Raw genomic sequence first — 21,237 nt, 5'->3', positions numbered from 1 at the left:
ACAAAGGCTCTTTGCTTTCCATATTTTGGGAGGAGGTAGTACAGACCAAAACAAGAAAAATAGGCTATACTGTGTTCATCATAAGAATAAACCTGATGTAAACATTACACCATGTATTCTTCCGCATTTGCTTGAATCTCATTGGATTTCGTTTCATGTAGGGATGAAGCCAAGCTGTGTCCAGTACAGTCAAGTACGATCATAAGGATTCGTTTTATGCTGTGTAACACGCACATAGACTGGACGATAAATCAGGACAACAGCTTTACGGCGCATTTAACTTGGACAGCACTGGCCAGCCAGCCGGTACAAGTGAACTACAATGATGTGAGCAGTTGCAGTTCAGTCGTAAAAAGAGATGAGCCGCCAAACAGTATAGCTTCGAACTTCATTTAATTTTTAATCAGAATGAAATAATATTCGGCAAAACTCCAGCACTACCGCACGCTTCTTAGGTGACTAGACGGAAAACATAAAATGCTTTCGTTCCCAACTAACGTAGTATTCTACTTACAAACAAGATTGATGAAAATTCCTAACGTAAACACAGGGTCACTTTTCTGAGCGAGCTATGTGTGATGCAAAAGCGTACTGCAGGAATTTCACCGTGTTGCTGAAAACGAAGCCACTGAGGTTTTAATTACAGTCATCTGGTAATCCCTTAGCTCCTCCCTTATCCAAAACCGAGAAGTACAGTTCTGGAACTGTCATCTCCTGCTTGATAACGGGTCGATCAACAACGGAATTCATGAAGCGACCCAGGCACCACATTTGCTCCATTCACGACGCGTGCCGTTCTATGTACCACAACATTTTGCAGCGACGTGTGAAAAAGCTGCATGGTTAGTTACACTACCTCTGGCAACTTAACAGTCTTGTTATTTCTCGCGACAAATCCCTTAACTTGGCTCCAGATCAATTCTGTTGGATTCATATTGTAATGGTACAGTGTCAAATGTGAAATATGCAGCATTTCTATGGTGTGCTTGGTGCGATGAAAATGATTTGTTTGCCATGTTTCTACGATGCTTATCACTCTGGCTTGTGTGAGACCACATCTGTTCTACAAAACAGTGTGTGTGTTCAAATAAAGAGTATTTGATTTTTCACTTTTCTCCAGAAAATTTAATTTGTGTAATGTTATCTTAACCTCAACAATCTTTAGAAGCTTTTGTAAAATGTCGATAATTAGAAATCTATACTTGCAATGAAAACAGAATTTTTGCGTGTGATTAGAACCTAGAATACGCGTATTTTTCTTGAAAAATTATGATTAAGTACAAGTTAATTAAAATGTAGCTGATGAATTTCATATTTAAATTATTTTGGTATTCAAACCGAATAAAAAAATAGTTATATACCACACTGAGTTTCGATCCACCAGCTGCTCGTATACACGATTATCGATGCACGCCACTACCGATTACGCTACACATATAACTGGTATATATTTATTACATACGAATGTCTTTAAGATTATTTCACAATGACCTACTTCCAACAGTGGAACCACAGTGTATGAGAGCTACGGCTGCTGACCAGTCGTCCGTGGTTGTTTACATCAGGTTTATTCTCACGATGAAAGAAATGTATTTGAGATCACTTTAACACTTCATAGTAGCGCATTTAAACAGACTCGCGCTCTCCATAACATATGACAGAGTTACGGATTTTACTGGGTACCTCTTCGTTGACTTGCTTATTTCCTGCCTGGTCCCGAACGCAGCCACGAATTTGCAATGTATATCGGCCAAGGCGACTAGTGTGACGTCAAGAGATTGTTGTGGGGGTGGAGGGGGGGATCTGTATTTCCTGTGGGCCCTGTCCTCTATATTGAGGCATCATGCAGGTGCGGTACGGAGGAGCATGAAGTCAGCACACCGCCCTCCCGGCTGTTGTCGACTTTTTCAGGCTTTGGAGCCGCTACTTCTTATTCTAGTAGTCCACCGCATCAGATTTGGACTGCTAATCACTTTTTTCCGCTCTTCTTTCCTTTGATCTTTTTCCACAGTTTTTCTTTTTCTTCTTTTTTTTTCACCATTGGTTCTGACTGTATGTTGCATGACATCTTTCAGTTTCAATCGATGGAAACTTCATTTAGTCTTCATTTTTTTAATGACTCTAAGAATAAAAACTGAATTACAATAATATAGTCTTTCATTAATAGTGATAGTTTTCAAAATTTGAAAAGATAAAAATAAACCTTTCGATGTATCGAAGTAAATTTTGCTTTATTTTGAGGCTTAGACATTGCAATTAGGTTCTAAACAAAATTTGATCAATATCCACCACAGCTTTGAACACACTGCCCCCATACAATGGCTCCAATTGTAAATCACTCTAACCAGTATCAGTGACATTATGTCTCCAACAGCCTGACAAATATTCGCCTCCAAAAGTTCCAAAATTTCTGGTTTGTCAGCATAGACAACAGAGCTAATAGAACATCAGCGGCACACTCGCCTCCTCCAAGCCAGTAAGTCCACTATTGCCCAACACTGTATTTCCACTTGTCGTTTGATTAAATACACCCAAACGAAAATTGTGGCCCATGCATCTTTTTGGAGCTCCTTCATTAATTAATGAGTGGAAACATACACTTATTAATCGAGATGGAGGTTACCAGTTAAATTCTGCATAGAATTTCATTACTGAAAAACTTGGTGCTCTACTTAGCCAGCGTCGCTTACCATACGAAGACAATCGATTTTATATCGATGAAGTCAGCTTTCACCATGCAGGGCGCGCGGTGCAGCACACAGCCTTTACAGACAGACAGCACATGCGCAACGCCAAGTGGTCACACCATGCATGTGCTGGCGACGTCTTAAATACGTGAGCTCAGTGTCTTTCCTGTCAGTATTCACCTGAAGACGGCCAAAAAGCTCTGCCTCGAAATATTGTGGGACCAAGGTGTAGACGTCTGGCATTTCTCCCGAAATTTTGCGAAACAGGTACAGTAGTTAGTTAGTTTCATCTTCCATAGATCGTTTGAAGAAACTATGACGCGGTCTCATAACCCAGAAGATTTTAATTTCATTTAAGAACATGTGAGTTGAAAACCAAATTGCTTAAACACTAAAGATATAACAAACATCACTATTCTTTGTGCCCAGATTATATACCATCTATATCGATAATGTTTCACAGTTCAGTCACACCCTGCTAGAGTGAACTCCCACAGAGTCTTTTACTGAAGTGATGTGGAAGAGTCAGTCTACAGGCTGTTTACACATTATTTTTTAATACTACTCATGCCACTACACTTAATACTACTTTTTGAGGCTACCAGTTTTTAAATACAAATTCATCCACAGAATAGAAGGTGCTGTCTGGTAGAAATGATTTTCAGTTAGATTTTTAACTTGCTTTGCTACCTGTTGAATATTTTACGTTTTGGGCAAATGATAAAAAGTTTTTGTTGCTGCATATTGAAATTATGTCTGTGTCACTGACAGCTTTAATAAATGGCGATAAAGGACATTTTATCCTCTAGTATTGTAGGTGTGGAAATCAGTATTCTTTTCAAACTGTGACGGATTTTTTATGATGAATTTTATTAGCAAACATATGTACTATGATGGTGCAGTTAAAATGCCTAACTCCTTGAATAGATACCTACATGAAGACAGCGGGTTAAACATATTGAATTGCTCGTGTTTGTGTAATTGATACTTTCTTTCTAAGTAATGAGTTACTCGAGAAAATTATTCATTGAGGCATTATTGAGCAAAAATATGTAAAATATGTTGGGAATTTGATTCATTTGTTTTCAAAAGTATTAATAATAATATGAAGAGCGAAAGTAGTTGAACTTAATTGTTTGATGAGTTCAGTAACATGTTTCTTCCAGTCCAAGTTTTCATCAGAATGTATTGAAATGAGTATCTGGTACAGAAATGAACATTAGTGTGTTTTCTCAAAACTAAGGGAGAGTCAATTTTCAAGGAACCATTTAATAATTCTTTGAAAAATATTATTAACAATCTCTTTTGTTTTTTCTCTCCAATAGAATTTATCACAACACTTGTATCATCTGCAAAAAGTACTAAGTTTGGTTGATGAATGTTAAATGGAAAGTCATGAACATTTATACAGAATAGGAATGGACACAAAATTGAATCTTGTGGCACTCTCTTTGTGATTTCTCCCCAGTCACTAAAATTTTCTACCTTTCCAACACTGAATTATTCAGCATTTTTTTTTATTTGTTTGAATAGTATGATTCGAACCAGTTGTGTGTAAAGCCCACTTCCATAAAACTTAAGTTTTTCTAAGAGTCTAATGTGATCTACACAATCAAATGCCTTCAAATGGTCACAAAAATACCAACTGGATATATCATAGTATTTAGGGCTTGTAATGTTTGTTGGGTGAATGTGCAAATAGCATTCTCAGTCAAGCAACCCTTCTAGAATCCCATCTGTCATATGCTGCATACTTACTACTTACATATGGGAATACTTCTCAGTAAATTACTTTCCGAATAGCTCATAACTAAGCTATGCCATAGTGAGATTAGATTCAGTTTTCGTTCCACAGACCCAAAAAATGAGATGATGCTCATGGGTGTGGAACATGTCAGATAGTATACCATAAAAACATAAAACTTCTGAATATAATACTTAGTACACTGATCACCTGTCAGGAGATTATCGAAATAGGTGAATACAATGTGGTAAACTGGAACAGTTAATATTTACAGAGTTAAAACACTGTCAGAATGAAACGTGGTTATGCACTATTAATAAATTTATCATTCACAAAATACCTCATCTTGACTGTTGTGACCAAGTGCTGTCAAAAGTGAAATCTAACATACATTTTTACTTAAGCTGGCTTAACATTCTGTTAAGATATTCATTTGTAGAGTAGGAGTTTCCTATCAAAAAGTCTTTCAAACTCTGTTTAAACTGTGCTTTATCTGAAACCAAGTTTTTTAATGGTTGCTGGCAATTAATTGAAAATGTATATTCTGAATATTGGACCCCTTTTTGGACCAAGGTAAGTGATTTTAGGTCTTTATGTAGATTGTTCTTATTCCTAGTATTGATACTATGTATCGAGCTATTGGTCGGAAACAGAGATGTATTACTTGCAACAGATTTCATTAAGGAAAAAATATACTGAGAAGCAGTGGTTAGAATACAAAGTTCCTTGAACAGGTTTCTACATGATGTTCTTGACTTTGCACCACAAATGATTCTTACCAAATGCTTTTGCACCCTAAAAACTTTTGCTCGGTTTGGTGAGTTGCCCCAGAATATGATCCATATGACATAATAGAATGAAAGTAAGCAAATTATGCAAGTTTTATATATATATATCTTCTACATCTGGTATCATTGTCACTGCAAATACAGATTTGTTTAGGCACTTAAGCAGTTCTGTGGTATGTCCTTCCCAACTGAATTTATTATCATGTTGTAGTCCCAGAAATTTATCACTGTCAACCTCTTTGGTCTGCATGTCTTCATATGTTATACACATGCTGGAAATAGATCTCTTACAGATTCTGAACTTCATATAGTGGATCTTCTCAAACTTTAATGACAGTGAATTAGCTTTAAATTGGTTTTTAATGTCAATGAAAATTTGATTAGCAGCAATTTCTGAATCTGTACTTTACTTGCTACTTATTGCAATATTTGTATCATCTGGCAGTGTAACAGATGAGAGGTTATCGATGTTCACAAGAAAAAGCAATGGTCCCAAGATGGAACTTGAGGAACACCAGATGTAATTAATTCCCAGTCAGATGAAGACTGACTGCTTACTGCACAGGTATTTTGCAGCAACACCCTATGTTTCCTGCTAAACAGATAAGACTCAAACCATTTTGCTGCATTCCCATTGATACCATAACATTCTAATTTACTTAAGAGAATGCTGTGGTTCACACAGTTAGAAGCTTTTGATAGGTCACAGAAAATGCTAGTAGCCTCTAATTTATTATCTGATGTTTTAAGTACATTCTCACTGTAAGTGTAAATATATCAGAACCCTTAAGAAATCCAAACTGAGACTTGGACAATATATTATTTGCACTCAGAGGCTTAAGGAGACGCTTGAACACATCATTTTCAAATATTTTTGAGAAAGCCAGAAAAAGTGAAATTGGTCACTAGTTTGATGGTATCTCTTTATCCCCCTTCTAGTAAAGAGGCTTAACTTCAGCATATTTTAGCCAGTCCGGAAATCTTCCGCTGATAAGAGATTGATTATTTTTATTTATTTATTTTATTATCCATCTTTAGGCATTAAAAATGCAATTTATGTCGTCATTTGTGTACGTATACAGTTTACATAACTAACAAAAATGGTGTAATATATTGTAGATTATTATTGTCTAATAAGATGCAAAAATTTGCCCTTGATGCTGCACAAGGTATTTGCATTATATTTACATGTATAAGTTTAATCTAAGTGACACTATATTTGTACCAGTACTTAAGATCATCTTTAGTGCACATTATAAACTCTTCTATTGTATAAAAAGCTTTTTCTCTAAGCCATTTCTTTGTGACACTTTTAAACCCATTCAGTGACACATTATGAGCCTCTATTGGCAACATGTTAAATAGTTTTACTCCCATGTACCTGTAACTATCCTGAGTTTTCTTTAGTCTAGCAACTGGGATGTCAATTTGCTGTTTTATACGTGTGTCATGGTGATGGATAGATTGTCGTAGTTTGCACAAACTGTGTTGGTTTTCTTTTGTGTGTATCAGACAACTTAGTATAAAGAGGGCTGCAACTGTTAGTATTTTTAGATTATTGAAATATGGTCTACAAGACTCGTTATTTCTGACTTCATGGATGCATCTGACTGCCTTCTTTTGCCAAATGAAAACTTGTTTTGCTCCGGGTGAGTTTCCCCACAACAAAGTGGCATATGTTAAATGGGTGTGGAAAAAGGCATAGTATGCATTGAGTAATAACTTACCACTAACACATGACCTGAGTTTACCTAACAAATATGTCACACGTGCTAACTTAGTACAAATATAATCGGTATGACTCTTCCATGATAATTTTGAGTAAAGATGGATCCTAAGTAGTTTAGCTGAGACACAATCAATCTTATCACTCTTAACACACAAGCTAGTGAGAATATTTAAAGTTTTATCATGATTTATATGCAAGTCATTGAGTTGGAACCACTTGATGGCTGCTCTGAGATAAGCCTCACTTTCCTCGTTTAATTTTCCTAAATCTTTCCCTGCTGTAACACAAGTAACTTAAGATAGAACTCAAGTCGCATGAGTACTCTGTGATTATCTTGGTTGATATGTTGTCATACCCACTGGAATACTTAGATTCTTAGGATTTTATGATGGCTGCTACTTCTTTGGAAGATGAGAGCATCATTTCCATTTTACTGAAGTTATTTTTAAAGAATGGTCTCAGATACTCCATTGCACTGTTCACCAAACCTGATAACTCCAAGCTGTCAGTAACAGAAATGAAGTACTCATTTAAGACGTTTGCAACACTACATGCACTTGTTACCAAGTCTCATTTATTTTTAGAGCTGTTCAGGGGCAAAGGTCCATGGAAATTGGGTTGCTCATTTAGATATCTTGATTTGCCCATTGGAAGTTATCAGGTGACCAGAGAAAAAAATTGTCAGACATCACAAAAATATCCTTCAAAATTCCACAGAATTGGAGATAGTTCATGACACAGCTTTTCTTGTAGTGCAGGAAGGAAATTGTCAACTGAACATTAGCACTTGCATTATCAGGACTTATTTTTCGAAATGACTCATAAGTAATTAGAAAAGTGTGTAGATCCACAGGGGATAGGAGATGCTTATGACAAACAACCATGCAATCCTGAAACTCTGAAGAACAATATTTATAGTCATAAGAGCATGCACAAATATTTCAATATAGTGAAGTTTTCAGACCAACTGTCTGTCAAAGAGTCAGCTGCACTGGAACCAAATCTACCACCAGCGATGTTACCTCACAGAACAGTATTTCCACAAGTACAATGCTCAGTTTTATCAAAAAATAAAATCATAACATGTACATGAAGTTTCAGACAATTTGTCTTACAAAATTTATATACCCATGCCTCCATCTTTGCCACCCTCCCTGTTTACCTTTCCCCTGTTGCTTCATAACCTGGGTTGTGAGTAACTGAATCCACTTTCCCTTCTTACCCTTTTTCTCCTCTCTCCTCCCTGGTGAAGTAACAAAGTTCTGAAAGCTAGGATACGTAAATTTTCTGTTCTATTTTGTGTATCTATCAGCTGTACTGACCTGAGGTAAGTTCTGGCCAGCCCCTCTATCTCTTTGTTAGTATTTGTTTCATATCTTTACATGAGATTTTCCATTAATAGTTTAAAATTTATATACCAGTAGATAATTTCTACTTCTGCTACATTGACCTAGCTTATCTGAAAAATGTTTCTCTAAAGAATGCAAATCTTAGTTTTACCAGTTTTAACCTGCTACATCAGCATAGTCCAGAAAACTGCTACATATTTTATCTTTTGACACTGCATTAGGAGCAGTAAATTACAGCCACTTTCATTCATGAGTCATTGTTCCAGTGGCAGCCGTGACATTAAAACATTGCTCTCTTATAAGTCAATGTACTGTAACTGTCTTTTGATGGATGGGAACTTACAAGAAAAATAATTCATTGTAAAGTAATTCATGTTTATTTTGTTTTTTATGTATTAGCTTTTTACACTTTTAGAATTTTATAATAAATAATATGTGATATCACAATTCATTATCAAACTTCAAAAAGGCATTTTATTTACAAAGATACAGTTCTGTATCACAAACAATACTTTTGGCACAACAGTGAGTTTCAGCACCCTGTCAAATACTGGTTTCCTTCCATAAACTGATGTTACTCAGCAGAGCTCATAATATTTCATTTTTTTCATTACAGAAGTTGATCTTACCTGGCACAAAAGATAACTGGCAAAGTGAGGTACAAGATGTAAAAAGTACAACTGTTTCTATTCCTATTGAGTATCTATTCCTTGTGCCATTGTATTCCTCACTCCATCAACTGTCTTTCTTTACCATCTATTAAGAGCAGGCAGTGATCTTCACACATCAATAACAATTCAGTGCATTTCAGTTAAATTCATTTCAACACAGTTATTGTAATATCATATGCTTCATAACTGCCAGCCTCTAAACAATAACTATTCATAGATTTACAATAACTCAATACATGTCACAAAACTGACAGTGTATGAGATCAAAGTGTGTTCAGATTCTAGTTAAAAGTTTAACCTAGACTCTGAATCTGCACACAGCATAAAAGACTGCATATGTAAACTGTCAGTAATTCAATAAATGACTTAAAATGAGTCACTAGTCAGTCTAATTGCAATATACAATTAATTTTTGCAAAAAGTAACACTTTTCAGGCATTGTATCTGTGTTTAGGTATATTTAGTGTCCTGAAAATGTCTGGAACATAAATCCAACAGCACATTTTTTCCTTCTGTTTCATGTTTTCCCCTTTTCATAGTTGGTGGAAGCTTTTGGTTGTATTACTATTCGCAGCCCAGCTTGGAAATCCATTCAAACCATATAAAACTCCTCCATATGTTGGAAATAGCACCAACAGAAAGACAATGCTAATAACACACATTCCAAGACCAGCTTTAATCTGTAACAAAATAATCACATATCCTCATAAATTGAGCATAATTCCAATAGTATACAATACATCATTCTATAAATTTATTTGTCAGAAGTTCTTCCTTCAAAAATCTTTTGGCTTTTGGAGAATTAATGTATTCAGCTTAATCTATGATCAATGTAACACTTCAACAATTTTTTTGTCTCATTTTTGATCCAGCAGCTATCAGGGATTCAAACCTGGGCCTCAGACTTACTAGGCAGATGCTCTGACTGCTAAGCCATCCAGACACTGTGTTCATTGGAACTGCATGAACTACCCTAGCATGTCTCCTATCAGGGATTCAAACCTGGGCCTCAGACTTACTAGGCAGATGCTCTGACTGCTAAGCCATCCAGACACTGTGTTCATTGGAACTGCATGAACTACCCTAGCATGTCTCCTGTCAGATTCAAATTCTCAAATTATCCACAAACTATAAATGTATCCCCTTGCCCATTATCATCATTACTCATGGCATTTTGCCAATTCCTGTCAGAGTTCAAGCTTGGTGGTATTTGCACTGAAGAGATCGTTGGTCATCTAACCTTAATTATATATTTTCCAAAAGAACAGATATCACACTCACACATATAAGGCCAATGATCTCTCCAGTGCAGATGTACACCAAGCTTTAACTCTTACAGAAATCAGTGAAATGCCATGAGTAAAGAGGATAATGGGCAAGGGGCACTAAATTAGCAGTGTGTGCGTAAGTCGAGAATTTGGGTCTGACAGGGTTGTGCTGGGGTAGCCTGCACAGTTCCACTGACCACAATGTTTGGATGGCTTAGTGGTCAGTGCACCTGCCAAGTAAGAAGGAGACCTGGGTTCAAATCCCTGTCCAGCACAAATTTTCCACTTTCTCCCTTAATTTCAATCAATGCTCACTTGCAGCCAATACCTATAATTCCTTTGTGTCTTAGGTATAATAGTGTAGAAATAAATGAATGGAAACTCCAGGTAGGAATATATACAAGGTTGGAAAAGATAGCTTCCTACTTATTATAAAGAAGACATGTTAAGTTGCAGACTAGCACAATTAAAATACACTTACAGAAAGCTCTCAGTCACCGCCTTGATCAGCAAATCAGAAATACACACCATTCGTATACACAAGCAAGCACGCCTCATGTGTACATGACTGCCACCTCCGGTATCTCGAGCTGGAATGTAACTATCACGTGGGATGTGATCAGAAATTTGGAGGGGGCAGGGAAGGTGAATGAATAGTAGAGTATGGGTAGGGAGAGAGACGAACACCATCTAGTGGTGTGTTCAGGGCCTAAAATGCTAACAGGTGCAGTGTCAGGAGGTTGTGGGATAGGGAGGTGGTGAAAAAAGGAGCAAAAAAGGAGAGGGGCAGGGAAAGATGGGCAGGTGCATTGACAAAGTGTGGCAAATAAAGAAACTGGGAGATGAGATTGGGAAGGAGACGATAGGACAGATGGGGTGGAAGGTGTGGGGCGCCACATTACCATAGGCTGAGACTGGGATGATTACAGGTACGGAGAATGTTTTGTAAGGATAACTCCCATCTGCACAGCTCAGAAAAGCTGGTGGTGGAGGGGAGGATCTATATGGCTTGGATAACAAAGCAGCCATTGAAATCAAGCATATTAAGTTCAGTTCCATGTTGTGCCATAGGGTGATCTACTTTGATCTTGGCCACAGTTTGGCAGTGGCAGTTCATCCTGGGGCATAGCTCATTGCTAGTCATACCAATATAAAATGCTGTGCAATGACTGCAGCAAAGTTGATAAATGACATGGCTGCCTTCACAGGTGGCCCAGGCTCTGTTGGGGTAGGATAGACATGTGACATGACAGTACCAGGAAGCATTGGACGGTTGAACTGGGTGGGTCTAGCACCTGGGTCTTCCACAGGGATATGACCCTTGTGCCGAGGGCTTGGGATTGGGAATGGCATAGGAATGGACTAGGATGTTGTGGATGTTGGGTGGGTGATGGAACGCCACTTTAAGAGGGGTGGAAAGGATCTTGGGTAGATGTCCATCATTTCAGTGCATGATGATAGGTAAACAAAGTTCTGGTGAAGGATTTAGTTCATTTGTTCCAGTCCAGGCTGGTACCGAGTGACAAAGGAGGCACTGCATTGTGGCTGGGTCTTGGGGATGATAGAAGGGTTGGGGATGTGAGGGGAAATGGCATAAGAGATCTCTGTTGTGGACTAGGTCTGGGGGATAGTGCCTGTCTGTGACAGCCCTCAGCATATTGAACAAGGGAGTCTTTGTCACTGCACATATGCTGCCCTGGGTGGCCATACTGTATGGGAGGGATTTTTTGGTGTAAAAGGTATGACAGATCCGAAATGCAGGTACTGTTGGTGGTTGGTGGATTTAATGTGGACAGATGTGCAGATAGAGCACAGAGGAGGAAGGTGGTACGTTGTGTTGAGGAGGACCATGTGAAGTAAATAGACAAGAAGGTGTTAAGGTTGTGAAGAAACTTAGGTACCTCTACAGGGCCCATAAACAGGTTGGCATAGGAGTGTGCCATGCTGCTGTCCATGTCTGTGCCGCAGATTTGTTTGTGTATATTTCTTCAAAGGAGAAGTAGTTGTGGATTAGGATAAAGTTAGTGAGGTGTATGAGGAATGAGATTGTGGAGCCTGAAGGAGTTGGGAAAGGTAATGTCCAATGCCAGTAAGACCATGGACATGAGGGATGTTGGTGTATAGGGTGGTGGCATCAACAGTGACAAAATGGGATCCGGGAGGTAAAGGGGTGGGGATTGTAGACAATCGGTGAAGGATGTGGGGGGTGGGCTAAATTACAGGCAATTGGTTGGAGGTATTGGTCATTGGTCAATGAGAGCCAGTTCTTTCAGTAGACACACAACTGCCAGCCACAACATGGTGTCCAGGATTATTGGGTTTGTGAGGTTTGGGGAGCATATAAAAGGTGGGTGCCCCGGGGTGATTAGGTCGGGATTTATTTTGAGGTCATGTATGGCTATTCTTACATCTTCTGAAAGATTGGTGTTCTGAGGAAGGGACCTTGGGAGGGATGGTGAGGCTAAGCTGAAGGTAAGGAATTCCTGGAAGGTGACGAGCGGACGATTAGGGGGTGGGGACGGGGGGGGGGGGGGGGGGTGTAGGATCATGGTTGCATGGTGGTATAAACTGGAAAAGACAGGGTTGAATGTTGGGATTTTTGTGGTTTTGGTTGGAGGGATTGGCAGCAAAGAAATGCTTCTGTTGCATGGGTTGGAAGAAGAAGAGTCAGCCTTTGGCAAATCCACAGTGGTCAAATTTGGGTGTAGGGCTAAAAGTGAGGCTTTTGGTTAGGAATGAAACTTCTGTGGAGCTGAAGGTTTTGGTAGAAAGGTTAACAACAGTGTTACAGGAATGTTTTGGACCTGGATTTGGTGGAGAATTGGTATGGAGCAGACCAGCCTGTGACGCAGTATGCAGCTGAACATAACACTCTTGATTTCAATGGCTGTTTCACAGCCTGAGTCAACTGGATCCTCCCCACCACTACCAGCTTTTCTGAACTGCGCAGATGTGAGTTATCCTTATGATACATTCTCCACTCCTATGGTAACATATTATCCCCACACCCTCCACACAAGTTTCCACACCCTCTTCCCATCATATCCTTCCCATTCTCACCTCCCACTCTCTTTGTTTGCCACCATCTGCCAATGCACACACTCAAGTTTGCCTGCTCCTCTCCTTTTTCGTTCTTTTTTTCCACAACTCTATGCCCCACAAGCTCCTGATGCTGCACCTGTTGTCATTCTAGTCCCTGCACACTCCACCAGACTTCATCTCTCTCCTCCCACCCACACATTTCTATCCCTTGCCCTTTCCTGTACCCTCCAGACTGCTGCATGCATCCCATGTGATAGTTGTATTCCACCCCGAGCTGCCGGAATTGGTGGTCATGTGTGCTTGCTTGTGTATGTGAAGGGCATGTTTTTATCTTTTGCAGATGAAGGGTGTGGCTGAAAGCTTTATGTAAGTGTCTTTTAACTGTGCTTGCCAGCAACTTAACATGTCTTTTTATGATAAGAAGTAATCTATCTGCTCCTACATTGTTGATGCATATCCTTCAATATGGCTTTGACTATCTATCATCATTCCCTGAAATGTGAGACGTCCTACCTGCGATCCTTTTCATACCACTTAAAGTAGTGTTCCGTCAACCATCCACCCTCCACAACATCCTAGTCCACCCCTATGCCACTAGGATCCAAAATCCTTGCCATGAGGATCATATCCATGTGGAAGACGCAGGTGCTAGACCCGCCCAATCCACCCACCCAGCACTTTCTATTCCAGTCCTGTCACACGTTTATCCTACCACATCGGGGGCTGGGCCACTTGTGATAGCAGCCATGTCATTTACCAGCTCTGCTGCAATCATTGTACAGCTATTTACATTGGTATGACTACCAACCAGCTGTCCACCAGGATGAACAGCCACTGCAAAACTGTGGCCAAGAGGAAATTAGGTCAATCTCTGGCACAACATACAGCTGAACATAGCATGCTTGATTTCAATGGCTGCTTCACTATCAAGACATCTGGATCGTCCCTTCCGCCACCAGCTTTTCTGAACTGTGCAGGTGGGAGTTATCCTTACAATACATTCTCCGCACCTGTAATTATCCCAGTCTCAGCCTACAGTAGCATACTGTCCCCACACCCTCCACCCAACAGTTTTCACTCCCTGTCCTATCATCTCCTCCCCATTTTCGTTTTTCAACCTCTTTGTTTGCTGCTCTCTACCAATGCACCAGCCCATCCTTCACTGCTCCTCTCCTTTTTCACTCATTTTTTCCCCCCACCTGCTTGGCCCACAATTTTCTGACATTGCACCTGTTGGTATTCTGGTCCCTGTGCCCTCCCTCAGATGGCATGCATCTATCTCCCTCCACCCATACACTACTATCCATTTCCCTTCCCTGCCCCCTCCAGATTGCTGCTTGCATCCCACATGATAGTTGCATTCCAGCCTGAGATGCTGGAGGTGGTAGTCATGTGTGCACGAGGTGTACTTGCTTATGTATATGAATGGTGTGTGTGTTTATCTTTTGCTGAAGAAGGCAGTGACAGAAAGCTTTATGTAAGCGTCTTTTAAATGTGCCTGTCTCCAAGTTAATCTATCTTCTTTATGGTAAGTAGCAATCGATATTTTCCTACATTATTCATGTAGAAATAAAACACTCAACACTCAAATGAGTTGTTGAAGTATCATTAGTAACACCTTTCGCACAGCAAGTTATGACATTGGAAGCAGTTAAGATTAAGCAGTGTAGTTTCCTGTGCCCAGAAATTCTTAAATTCTGCACAGGAAGGTGATGACTTTCCACTACATTTAGCTTTATTACCAGGCTAAACCCTGGAGATAATAAAATCATTTTGAGGAATTATCACTAAAATACAGCAATCACAGGAACAAAAACTTTTCTTGATCAGAAGTGACAGTGAACTTCCTGTAATGTTGACTATCTATGCAAATAATGTATAGTAGCAACAATGACTGATCTCTATTTTCATGGACCATTTTTCAGAACTGGACAATTCACATCTGTAACTTTTGGCATACAGGGGATTAATAATGTAGACTAACCATCTGGACAGAGTTATGCACTACCAAACCTATGGCACTGTAGTTTTGATAAACCACATAAATGACTTAGTAAATGGTAGGATTAGCACAGTTAGAACCAGACAACATTCAGTGTTAGTCCATTGTGTATTTTATATCCTCACAAAATGTAAATTGCATTTATGAGGTCTGTTCAAAAAATTCTCGAACATTCATAATTTCGTGCCAATGGTGTGTTGGAGCAAAATGCAGTTGGCATCTCTGCACACACCTTGTTTAATGTGTAACTGCTGGTGGAAGTTACATTGTTGTATGCCTGTTAGTTATTGTTCAGTGCTGTATTGAGAAGAACATGGTGTAGCACAGGTTGCAAATTTTGAGATAGCAGAGTTAGAGGAACAATGTGCTGCATTAAATTTTATGTAAAACTCAAGAATACTTTTACAGATACACACCAAATGATGCAGAAGGCCTACAGTGATGAGTGCTTAAGCCATACTCAGTGTTACAAATGGTTGACATGGTTTGAAAAAGACTGGCAAGAAGTTGAAGATGACCCTCATTCAGGACGCCCTTCAATGTCTACCGATGACACTCATGTCAGGAACACCAACAAAATTGTGCATACACTCAAAGACTGACTGTCCAACAGATCACAGAAGAATGTAACATTTTAGATGGAACATGACAAGACAGGCTGTATACATGGAGAAGGCAAAAAAATTCCCGGACTTCCCAGATAAAAAATACTTTTTTCCAGGTGAAAAACAAACTTTCCTCGGTGTAATACACATTTTCCCAGGTGGAAATACAGTTTCTCTCCATTTTAAGTGACGGTATACTTTCCCTCAGAACTGTAAAACTTATTAAGCCTTTGAATAGTATAAGTTTTATGCAGTGGCATAGAACTTCTCAGCACTTTAGTAAACAAAACCCAGCAAAGAAATAGCGTGTTTTGGAAAGATCTTTGATGCACAACAACATATGGGCTGCACATTTTCATATTACAGAAGTATAATTACAAATTCCACCAAACACAGCACGTTAGTTTCCAAAGCACTAAAATCGAGACTGTGATGTGCTTTCATCAGCCAAGCATAGCTCACGTCATGTTATCTTGCCAGAAAATGATAGCAGAGATTTAGTGCACAGGACACTTGATGTAGTCAGCCAATAGCAACATCACTGTTAAATAGTGTGAACATGCAAATAGGAAAATTCATTGTTTAATTACATACATATAGTACAGCCACAAGAAACACTAGTCTTTCACATATAATATTGCTCCCTTTTTGCATGTATTACCCTTTAAATTATGTCAAACAAAAATGTGCCAGCAAAATTTTGAGTGATGACAAATGTCTGGTCTTCTGGGTCCAAAATTTTTCTGACTGGCTGGTCCTCAAAGTATTTTGAATGAGGACCAAAACCTCTGTGATCTAAGAAATTAATTGCACATTCTGACAGTTAAAGTAATTCATCTTGCATAAAAGGAAATCTGCTTCAAAAATAATGCTTCTCAAAACACCGTTCATATTTTCCCATGACCTGTTAGAAATAGGTATGTTTGAACAGTTGCTAGGGAGTGCCAGATGACAGATGTTAGCTGCATGCGCAGCTATGACAATGTAACAAGCCTGTGCACGGTGTTCGCTCTGCTCATACAGCTTTTGTCATATTTCTGTTTGGAATCTTGTGTTTAGTGTGGCATCACATGACCATGTGCAGCAGTGTAGTATGTTGTTCAGAGGTCGCATATAGAGTTATTGTACTTAGAGCTTTTACTTATGGCAGATAAGGAATACAAAATTAGAAAGCAGTCCTTGACAATTTTCATTTCAAAACTAGACTCTATAACTCAATGCACCCTAATATTTTGCAGTGTGGTGATTTTAACATAGGTTTTTTGTGATTTATGCTCTGCAATACTGTTATTTAGCATTTCCTGTCAAGTTTACATCCACAGAGCAGTGCAGAAAGCTAGTAAGAAGAAATACAACTTTCTTGAAAAAATAAAAAGAAACAGCTGTTTCTATACACCAGTAACTGTCATTGGCTGAAGACAAAGTCTGAAAATGAGTCCTTGATCATATTGTGGCACTTTATTTTACATGTCCCTCTTGATCGCACAAATTTTTACACTTCATTATTATTGGTTTTGGCTACTACCATTTTCAGATCTGTTACAAACAATAACAGCATGTAACCAACTAAGTTCAGTTTGCTGATGCTAAATCTATAAATGGCCTGGTGCTAAATAAAAAGTTTTTATTTTACATAAGAAACAGCTATGTTACTTAAAATCCACATAAAAAGAGCAAATAGTAATAATGTGAAGTTCCTAGCCTGGGAAAGTAAAAAAATGAAATTATGTAAAAGCCAGTATAAAAATTTTAAGAATAAAATTACATCTATGAAATGAAATCTTCTATTATGGATCTAATTCCACGTATTGTATATCAGTACATGTTATGTTGTCAGATGCTCATTTTGCCATGTGATGTAATTTTAATTAATAACTATGCCTACTGCATTTTAACCATTACATTTTCAATACTGGCTTCTCATGGTACCCAGTACTTACTACGTACCTATATGTATAATTTGATATTGATACTGACATCAGAATATTTTACGGTATGTATAGCTGGTATACAAAGCTATTAATCATGTAAATACTTTTTATTTTTTATGTAGCACCAGGTATTTCAGAAGGATGTAGGCTGCAGTAGGTACTGGGAGATGAAGAGGCTTGCACAGGATAGAGTAGCATGGAGAGCTGCAGCAAACCAGTCTCAGGACTGAAGACCGCAACAAGAACAACAGGCATTTATAGATTTAGTTCAACAAATTGAACTTAGTTGATTGCACTCTGTTTTTGTTTGTAACAGATCTGAAGATAGCAGTAGCCAAAACTGGCAATAGTGAAATTGTGATAATTTGTGTGATCAGGATGGACTTATAAAATGAAGTGTATAATTGTCAGTTAATATTCTACTCCAGGAGTAAATATAAAGCCTCATAGGTATTTACAATGATGAAATACAGTGTGCTGCCAGTCTATAAATTTACTGAAGGATGGCATTCTGTAAATTTAAGATATAAACGACAGAAATTAAGAAATAATGTCAGGCCTAGAGAAGGAACCAGACAAGTGCTGAAACACATCTAGTAATCGAAAAAGATTGTGTTTCACAGAAGGTAGATATGCAAAATTCTGTCAAAACTTTTTAGTGTGGTTTCTGGGATGACAGTTTTCTTGGAGTTTTATCTCATGTTCTGTTCTTTATTATGGCATAATACCACACATGCGAGAAGATGAAAATGTGCGCTTCAAATTAAGTGAACAGTTGAAACTAGCTAATAGTGTGAAATGAAACACTTCCGTCCAAATAAATTGCCTGCCTTTGCAGAAAAGATTAGCAAATCGAAAAAAATATATTCGTTGTTCTGAAAAGTGGTGAATGCTTGATTGCCAATAATGTAGAAATAAAATAAAATCATAAAACTGAAACTAACAATGTATTTCAGTCTTCCATAATTATGTGAAAGTATTTTTATTCTTTTGATAGCTCCCAGCCACAGAAATCCATTTTGTTTTCATCTGATGTGAGAGCTGTAAACGAAGCAATAACAGTGGTCATGTGGAGACCACTTCTCCCCACAATTATGACTGGTCTGCGCATGTGTAAATCTGGCACCTTGACTGTACCAGAAAAATTTTTCTGGCAACTTCTCCACATGTACACGAGCCCACTGGCATCTGCTCAAACAAACCTAATTCGAACAGTTTTTTTTTTTTTTGTGTGTGTGTGTGTGTGTGTGTGTGTGTGTGTGTGTGTGTGTGTGTGTGTGTGTGTGTGTGTGTTACCGCCAAGTTCTTCCCACAGCTCATGAGTCAAGACCAGAAGGACTTTCGCTTTGCAACCTGTGAAGAGCTTTTGGATCGCACAAATGAGAACGAGATGTTCCTTAAGAGACTCGTAACTGGTGATTAAACATGGGTCTGTGGTTATGATGCTGAGACCAAGGTCCCATCTTCACAATGCGTCGTGGAAGGTTCTTAAAGACCAAAGCAAGCTCATTAGGCCAGGTCAAACGTCAAAGGCATGCTGGTATTTTTCTTTGAGACTGAAGGATTAGTTCATCATGAACTTGTGCCACAGGGACAAAATGTTAATCGATGGTACTGTCAGGACATGTTGCGACACCTGCCAGAAAATGTGAGAAAGAAATGGCTTGAAACATGGTGCCTCTTGCATCATGATAATGCACCAGCAAATTCATACCTGTTGGAGCGTAACTATTGCACAAAAAACGAAATCACTGGGCTGCCTCATCCTCTGTATTCTCTATTCCTGGCCCCTGTGGACTTTTTTTTTTAATTCCCAGAGCTGGAAACCCAGTTGGAAGGATGAATATTTGCAATGATAGGCAAAATAAAAGAAAATTCGCAGATGGTGCTTTGCACAATCCAGCAAGAAGTATACCAAGACTGCTTCCAAAAGTGGAAACAGTTTTGGGAGCATTGCATCAATTGTGAACAGTATTTCAAAGAAAACCTTGCACAATAAGTAAAAGGCAAGCACAGAAAAATTTTGTGGACGAAGTACCGTAATTTTTTGAACAGACCTAGTATATGTAATAAAAATTAATTGATCTAGTAACTTCTGCACTTTTATGTAACCAAAGCTATAACTTTTAATGAAAGTACAGTTTGCATGCACAAACATATGAAATCTATACCATTATTATTGTTATTTGATGGTCAATAGAGAGTTCTTCGTCACAATCAAAGGCTAGTTTTTCCTGTCCTTTTTTTTCTTTGCTACAACAACCCTCTGTTTCACATTACATATCAGCCATTTTTGAATAAAACCTGAATTAAACACTGACAGTTTCAGTGTTGATATTAATATCCTCACAGAGTTTCTAGACAGTTCAACACTTCTGGTGTCCAGCCAATCTATCAAGACACCGATCACATATGTGAACAAAGTGATCAATGTGTGGTAAAGCCTGACAGGTATTCAACACACTTAACATTCAGGTAATGTGGGTACAATATTAACTGACCAAAGCTACTGGGAAAACTACAGAGGGCCCCACTTACTTATGATAGTGTACAGTAGCTTACAGTATTTTTACAATTCTACTTGTTGAATTACAAATCTTACCATATCGGATGTCTTCATGTTGCATTCACCCATCACAAAAGCATTTGGTGGTGTACCCACAGGCAGTACATAAGCATAAGAACAACATAGACACGCTGGCATCATAAGATACATTGGATGAATTTCCACTGCCACAGCCTGAAAAACAGAGTGACAATAATAAATGTAATATACAGTCAGTACAGAAGCATATCTTTTCTTTCGTAATTGAACTTACTTTGATTTGATTACTTAACTTGTATTTCTATTTAACAGAAAGCTAAGGCTAAATTCCCTGTTGACAAATCATCACCAGAGAAAGAGCACATGCTATGACAGAACAATGTAGGGAAGAAAAGTGAACAAAGGTACTGTCCCAGACACCACAAAAAACCTAAATTTTGATTCCCGGGTTGGGAATTGAATTCTGTTCCTCCTGAATTTGAATCCAGTTCCACATTTCTCAGTGATATGAATTTGACAGTACTTAAAGAAAGTATTTTAATAATACTGTGTGAATAAAAACATTGTCTAAGATGTTACTTAAAATGTCTTTTAAAAGCTGCATTCATTTGCACTTTATTATCGCAAGACAATCATTGCAACCATTGATAAAGGGGAGATGCATTATCAGCTAGACCATCAAGAGAAAATAATGGAAACAGAGGATGTTATCTAACTGTCACTCATACCAGAACATTAATTGTGCACAAAGATGGAAAATAAGCTGTGTTCATTGTAAAGGGCAATTTGTAATGATAATACAGGGTGTACATAAAGTCCAGGACCACTTTCAATTATTTATTGCACAAGAACTAAACATTGTACACATGTCATACA

At 38.4% G+C, this 21,237-nt stretch overlaps 1 protein-coding gene across 2 annotated transcripts in view; it reads right to left on the bottom strand.

Moving 5' to 3' along the window:
- Nucleotides 1–8,744: 8,744 nt before the first annotated feature.
- LOC124711743 (protein I'm not dead yet-like) overlaps nucleotides 8,745–21,237 on the bottom strand; it is a 269,714-nt gene continuing 257,221 nt past the window's right edge. For both annotated transcript variants that reach the window (XM_047241953.1, XM_047241954.1), the window contains exons 12-13: nucleotides 20,419–20,556; nucleotides 8,745–9,648 (exon numbers count right to left, since the gene is read on the bottom strand). In XM_047241953.1, the coding sequence (XP_047097909.1) occupies nucleotides 9,502–9,648; nucleotides 20,419–20,556 (285 nt within the window). In that variant the 3' untranslated portion in view covers nucleotides 8,745–9,501. The remainder of the gene's footprint in view (nucleotides 9,649–20,418; nucleotides 20,557–21,237) is intronic.

This window comes from Schistocerca piceifrons, chromosome 8 (assembly GCF_021461385.2).
Source record: "Schistocerca piceifrons isolate TAMUIC-IGC-003096 chromosome 8, iqSchPice1.1, whole genome shotgun sequence".
Classification (NCBI taxonomy): domain Eukaryota; kingdom Metazoa; phylum Arthropoda; class Insecta; order Orthoptera; family Acrididae; genus Schistocerca; species Schistocerca piceifrons.
This window is presented reverse-complemented; position numbering and strand designations above follow the sequence as displayed.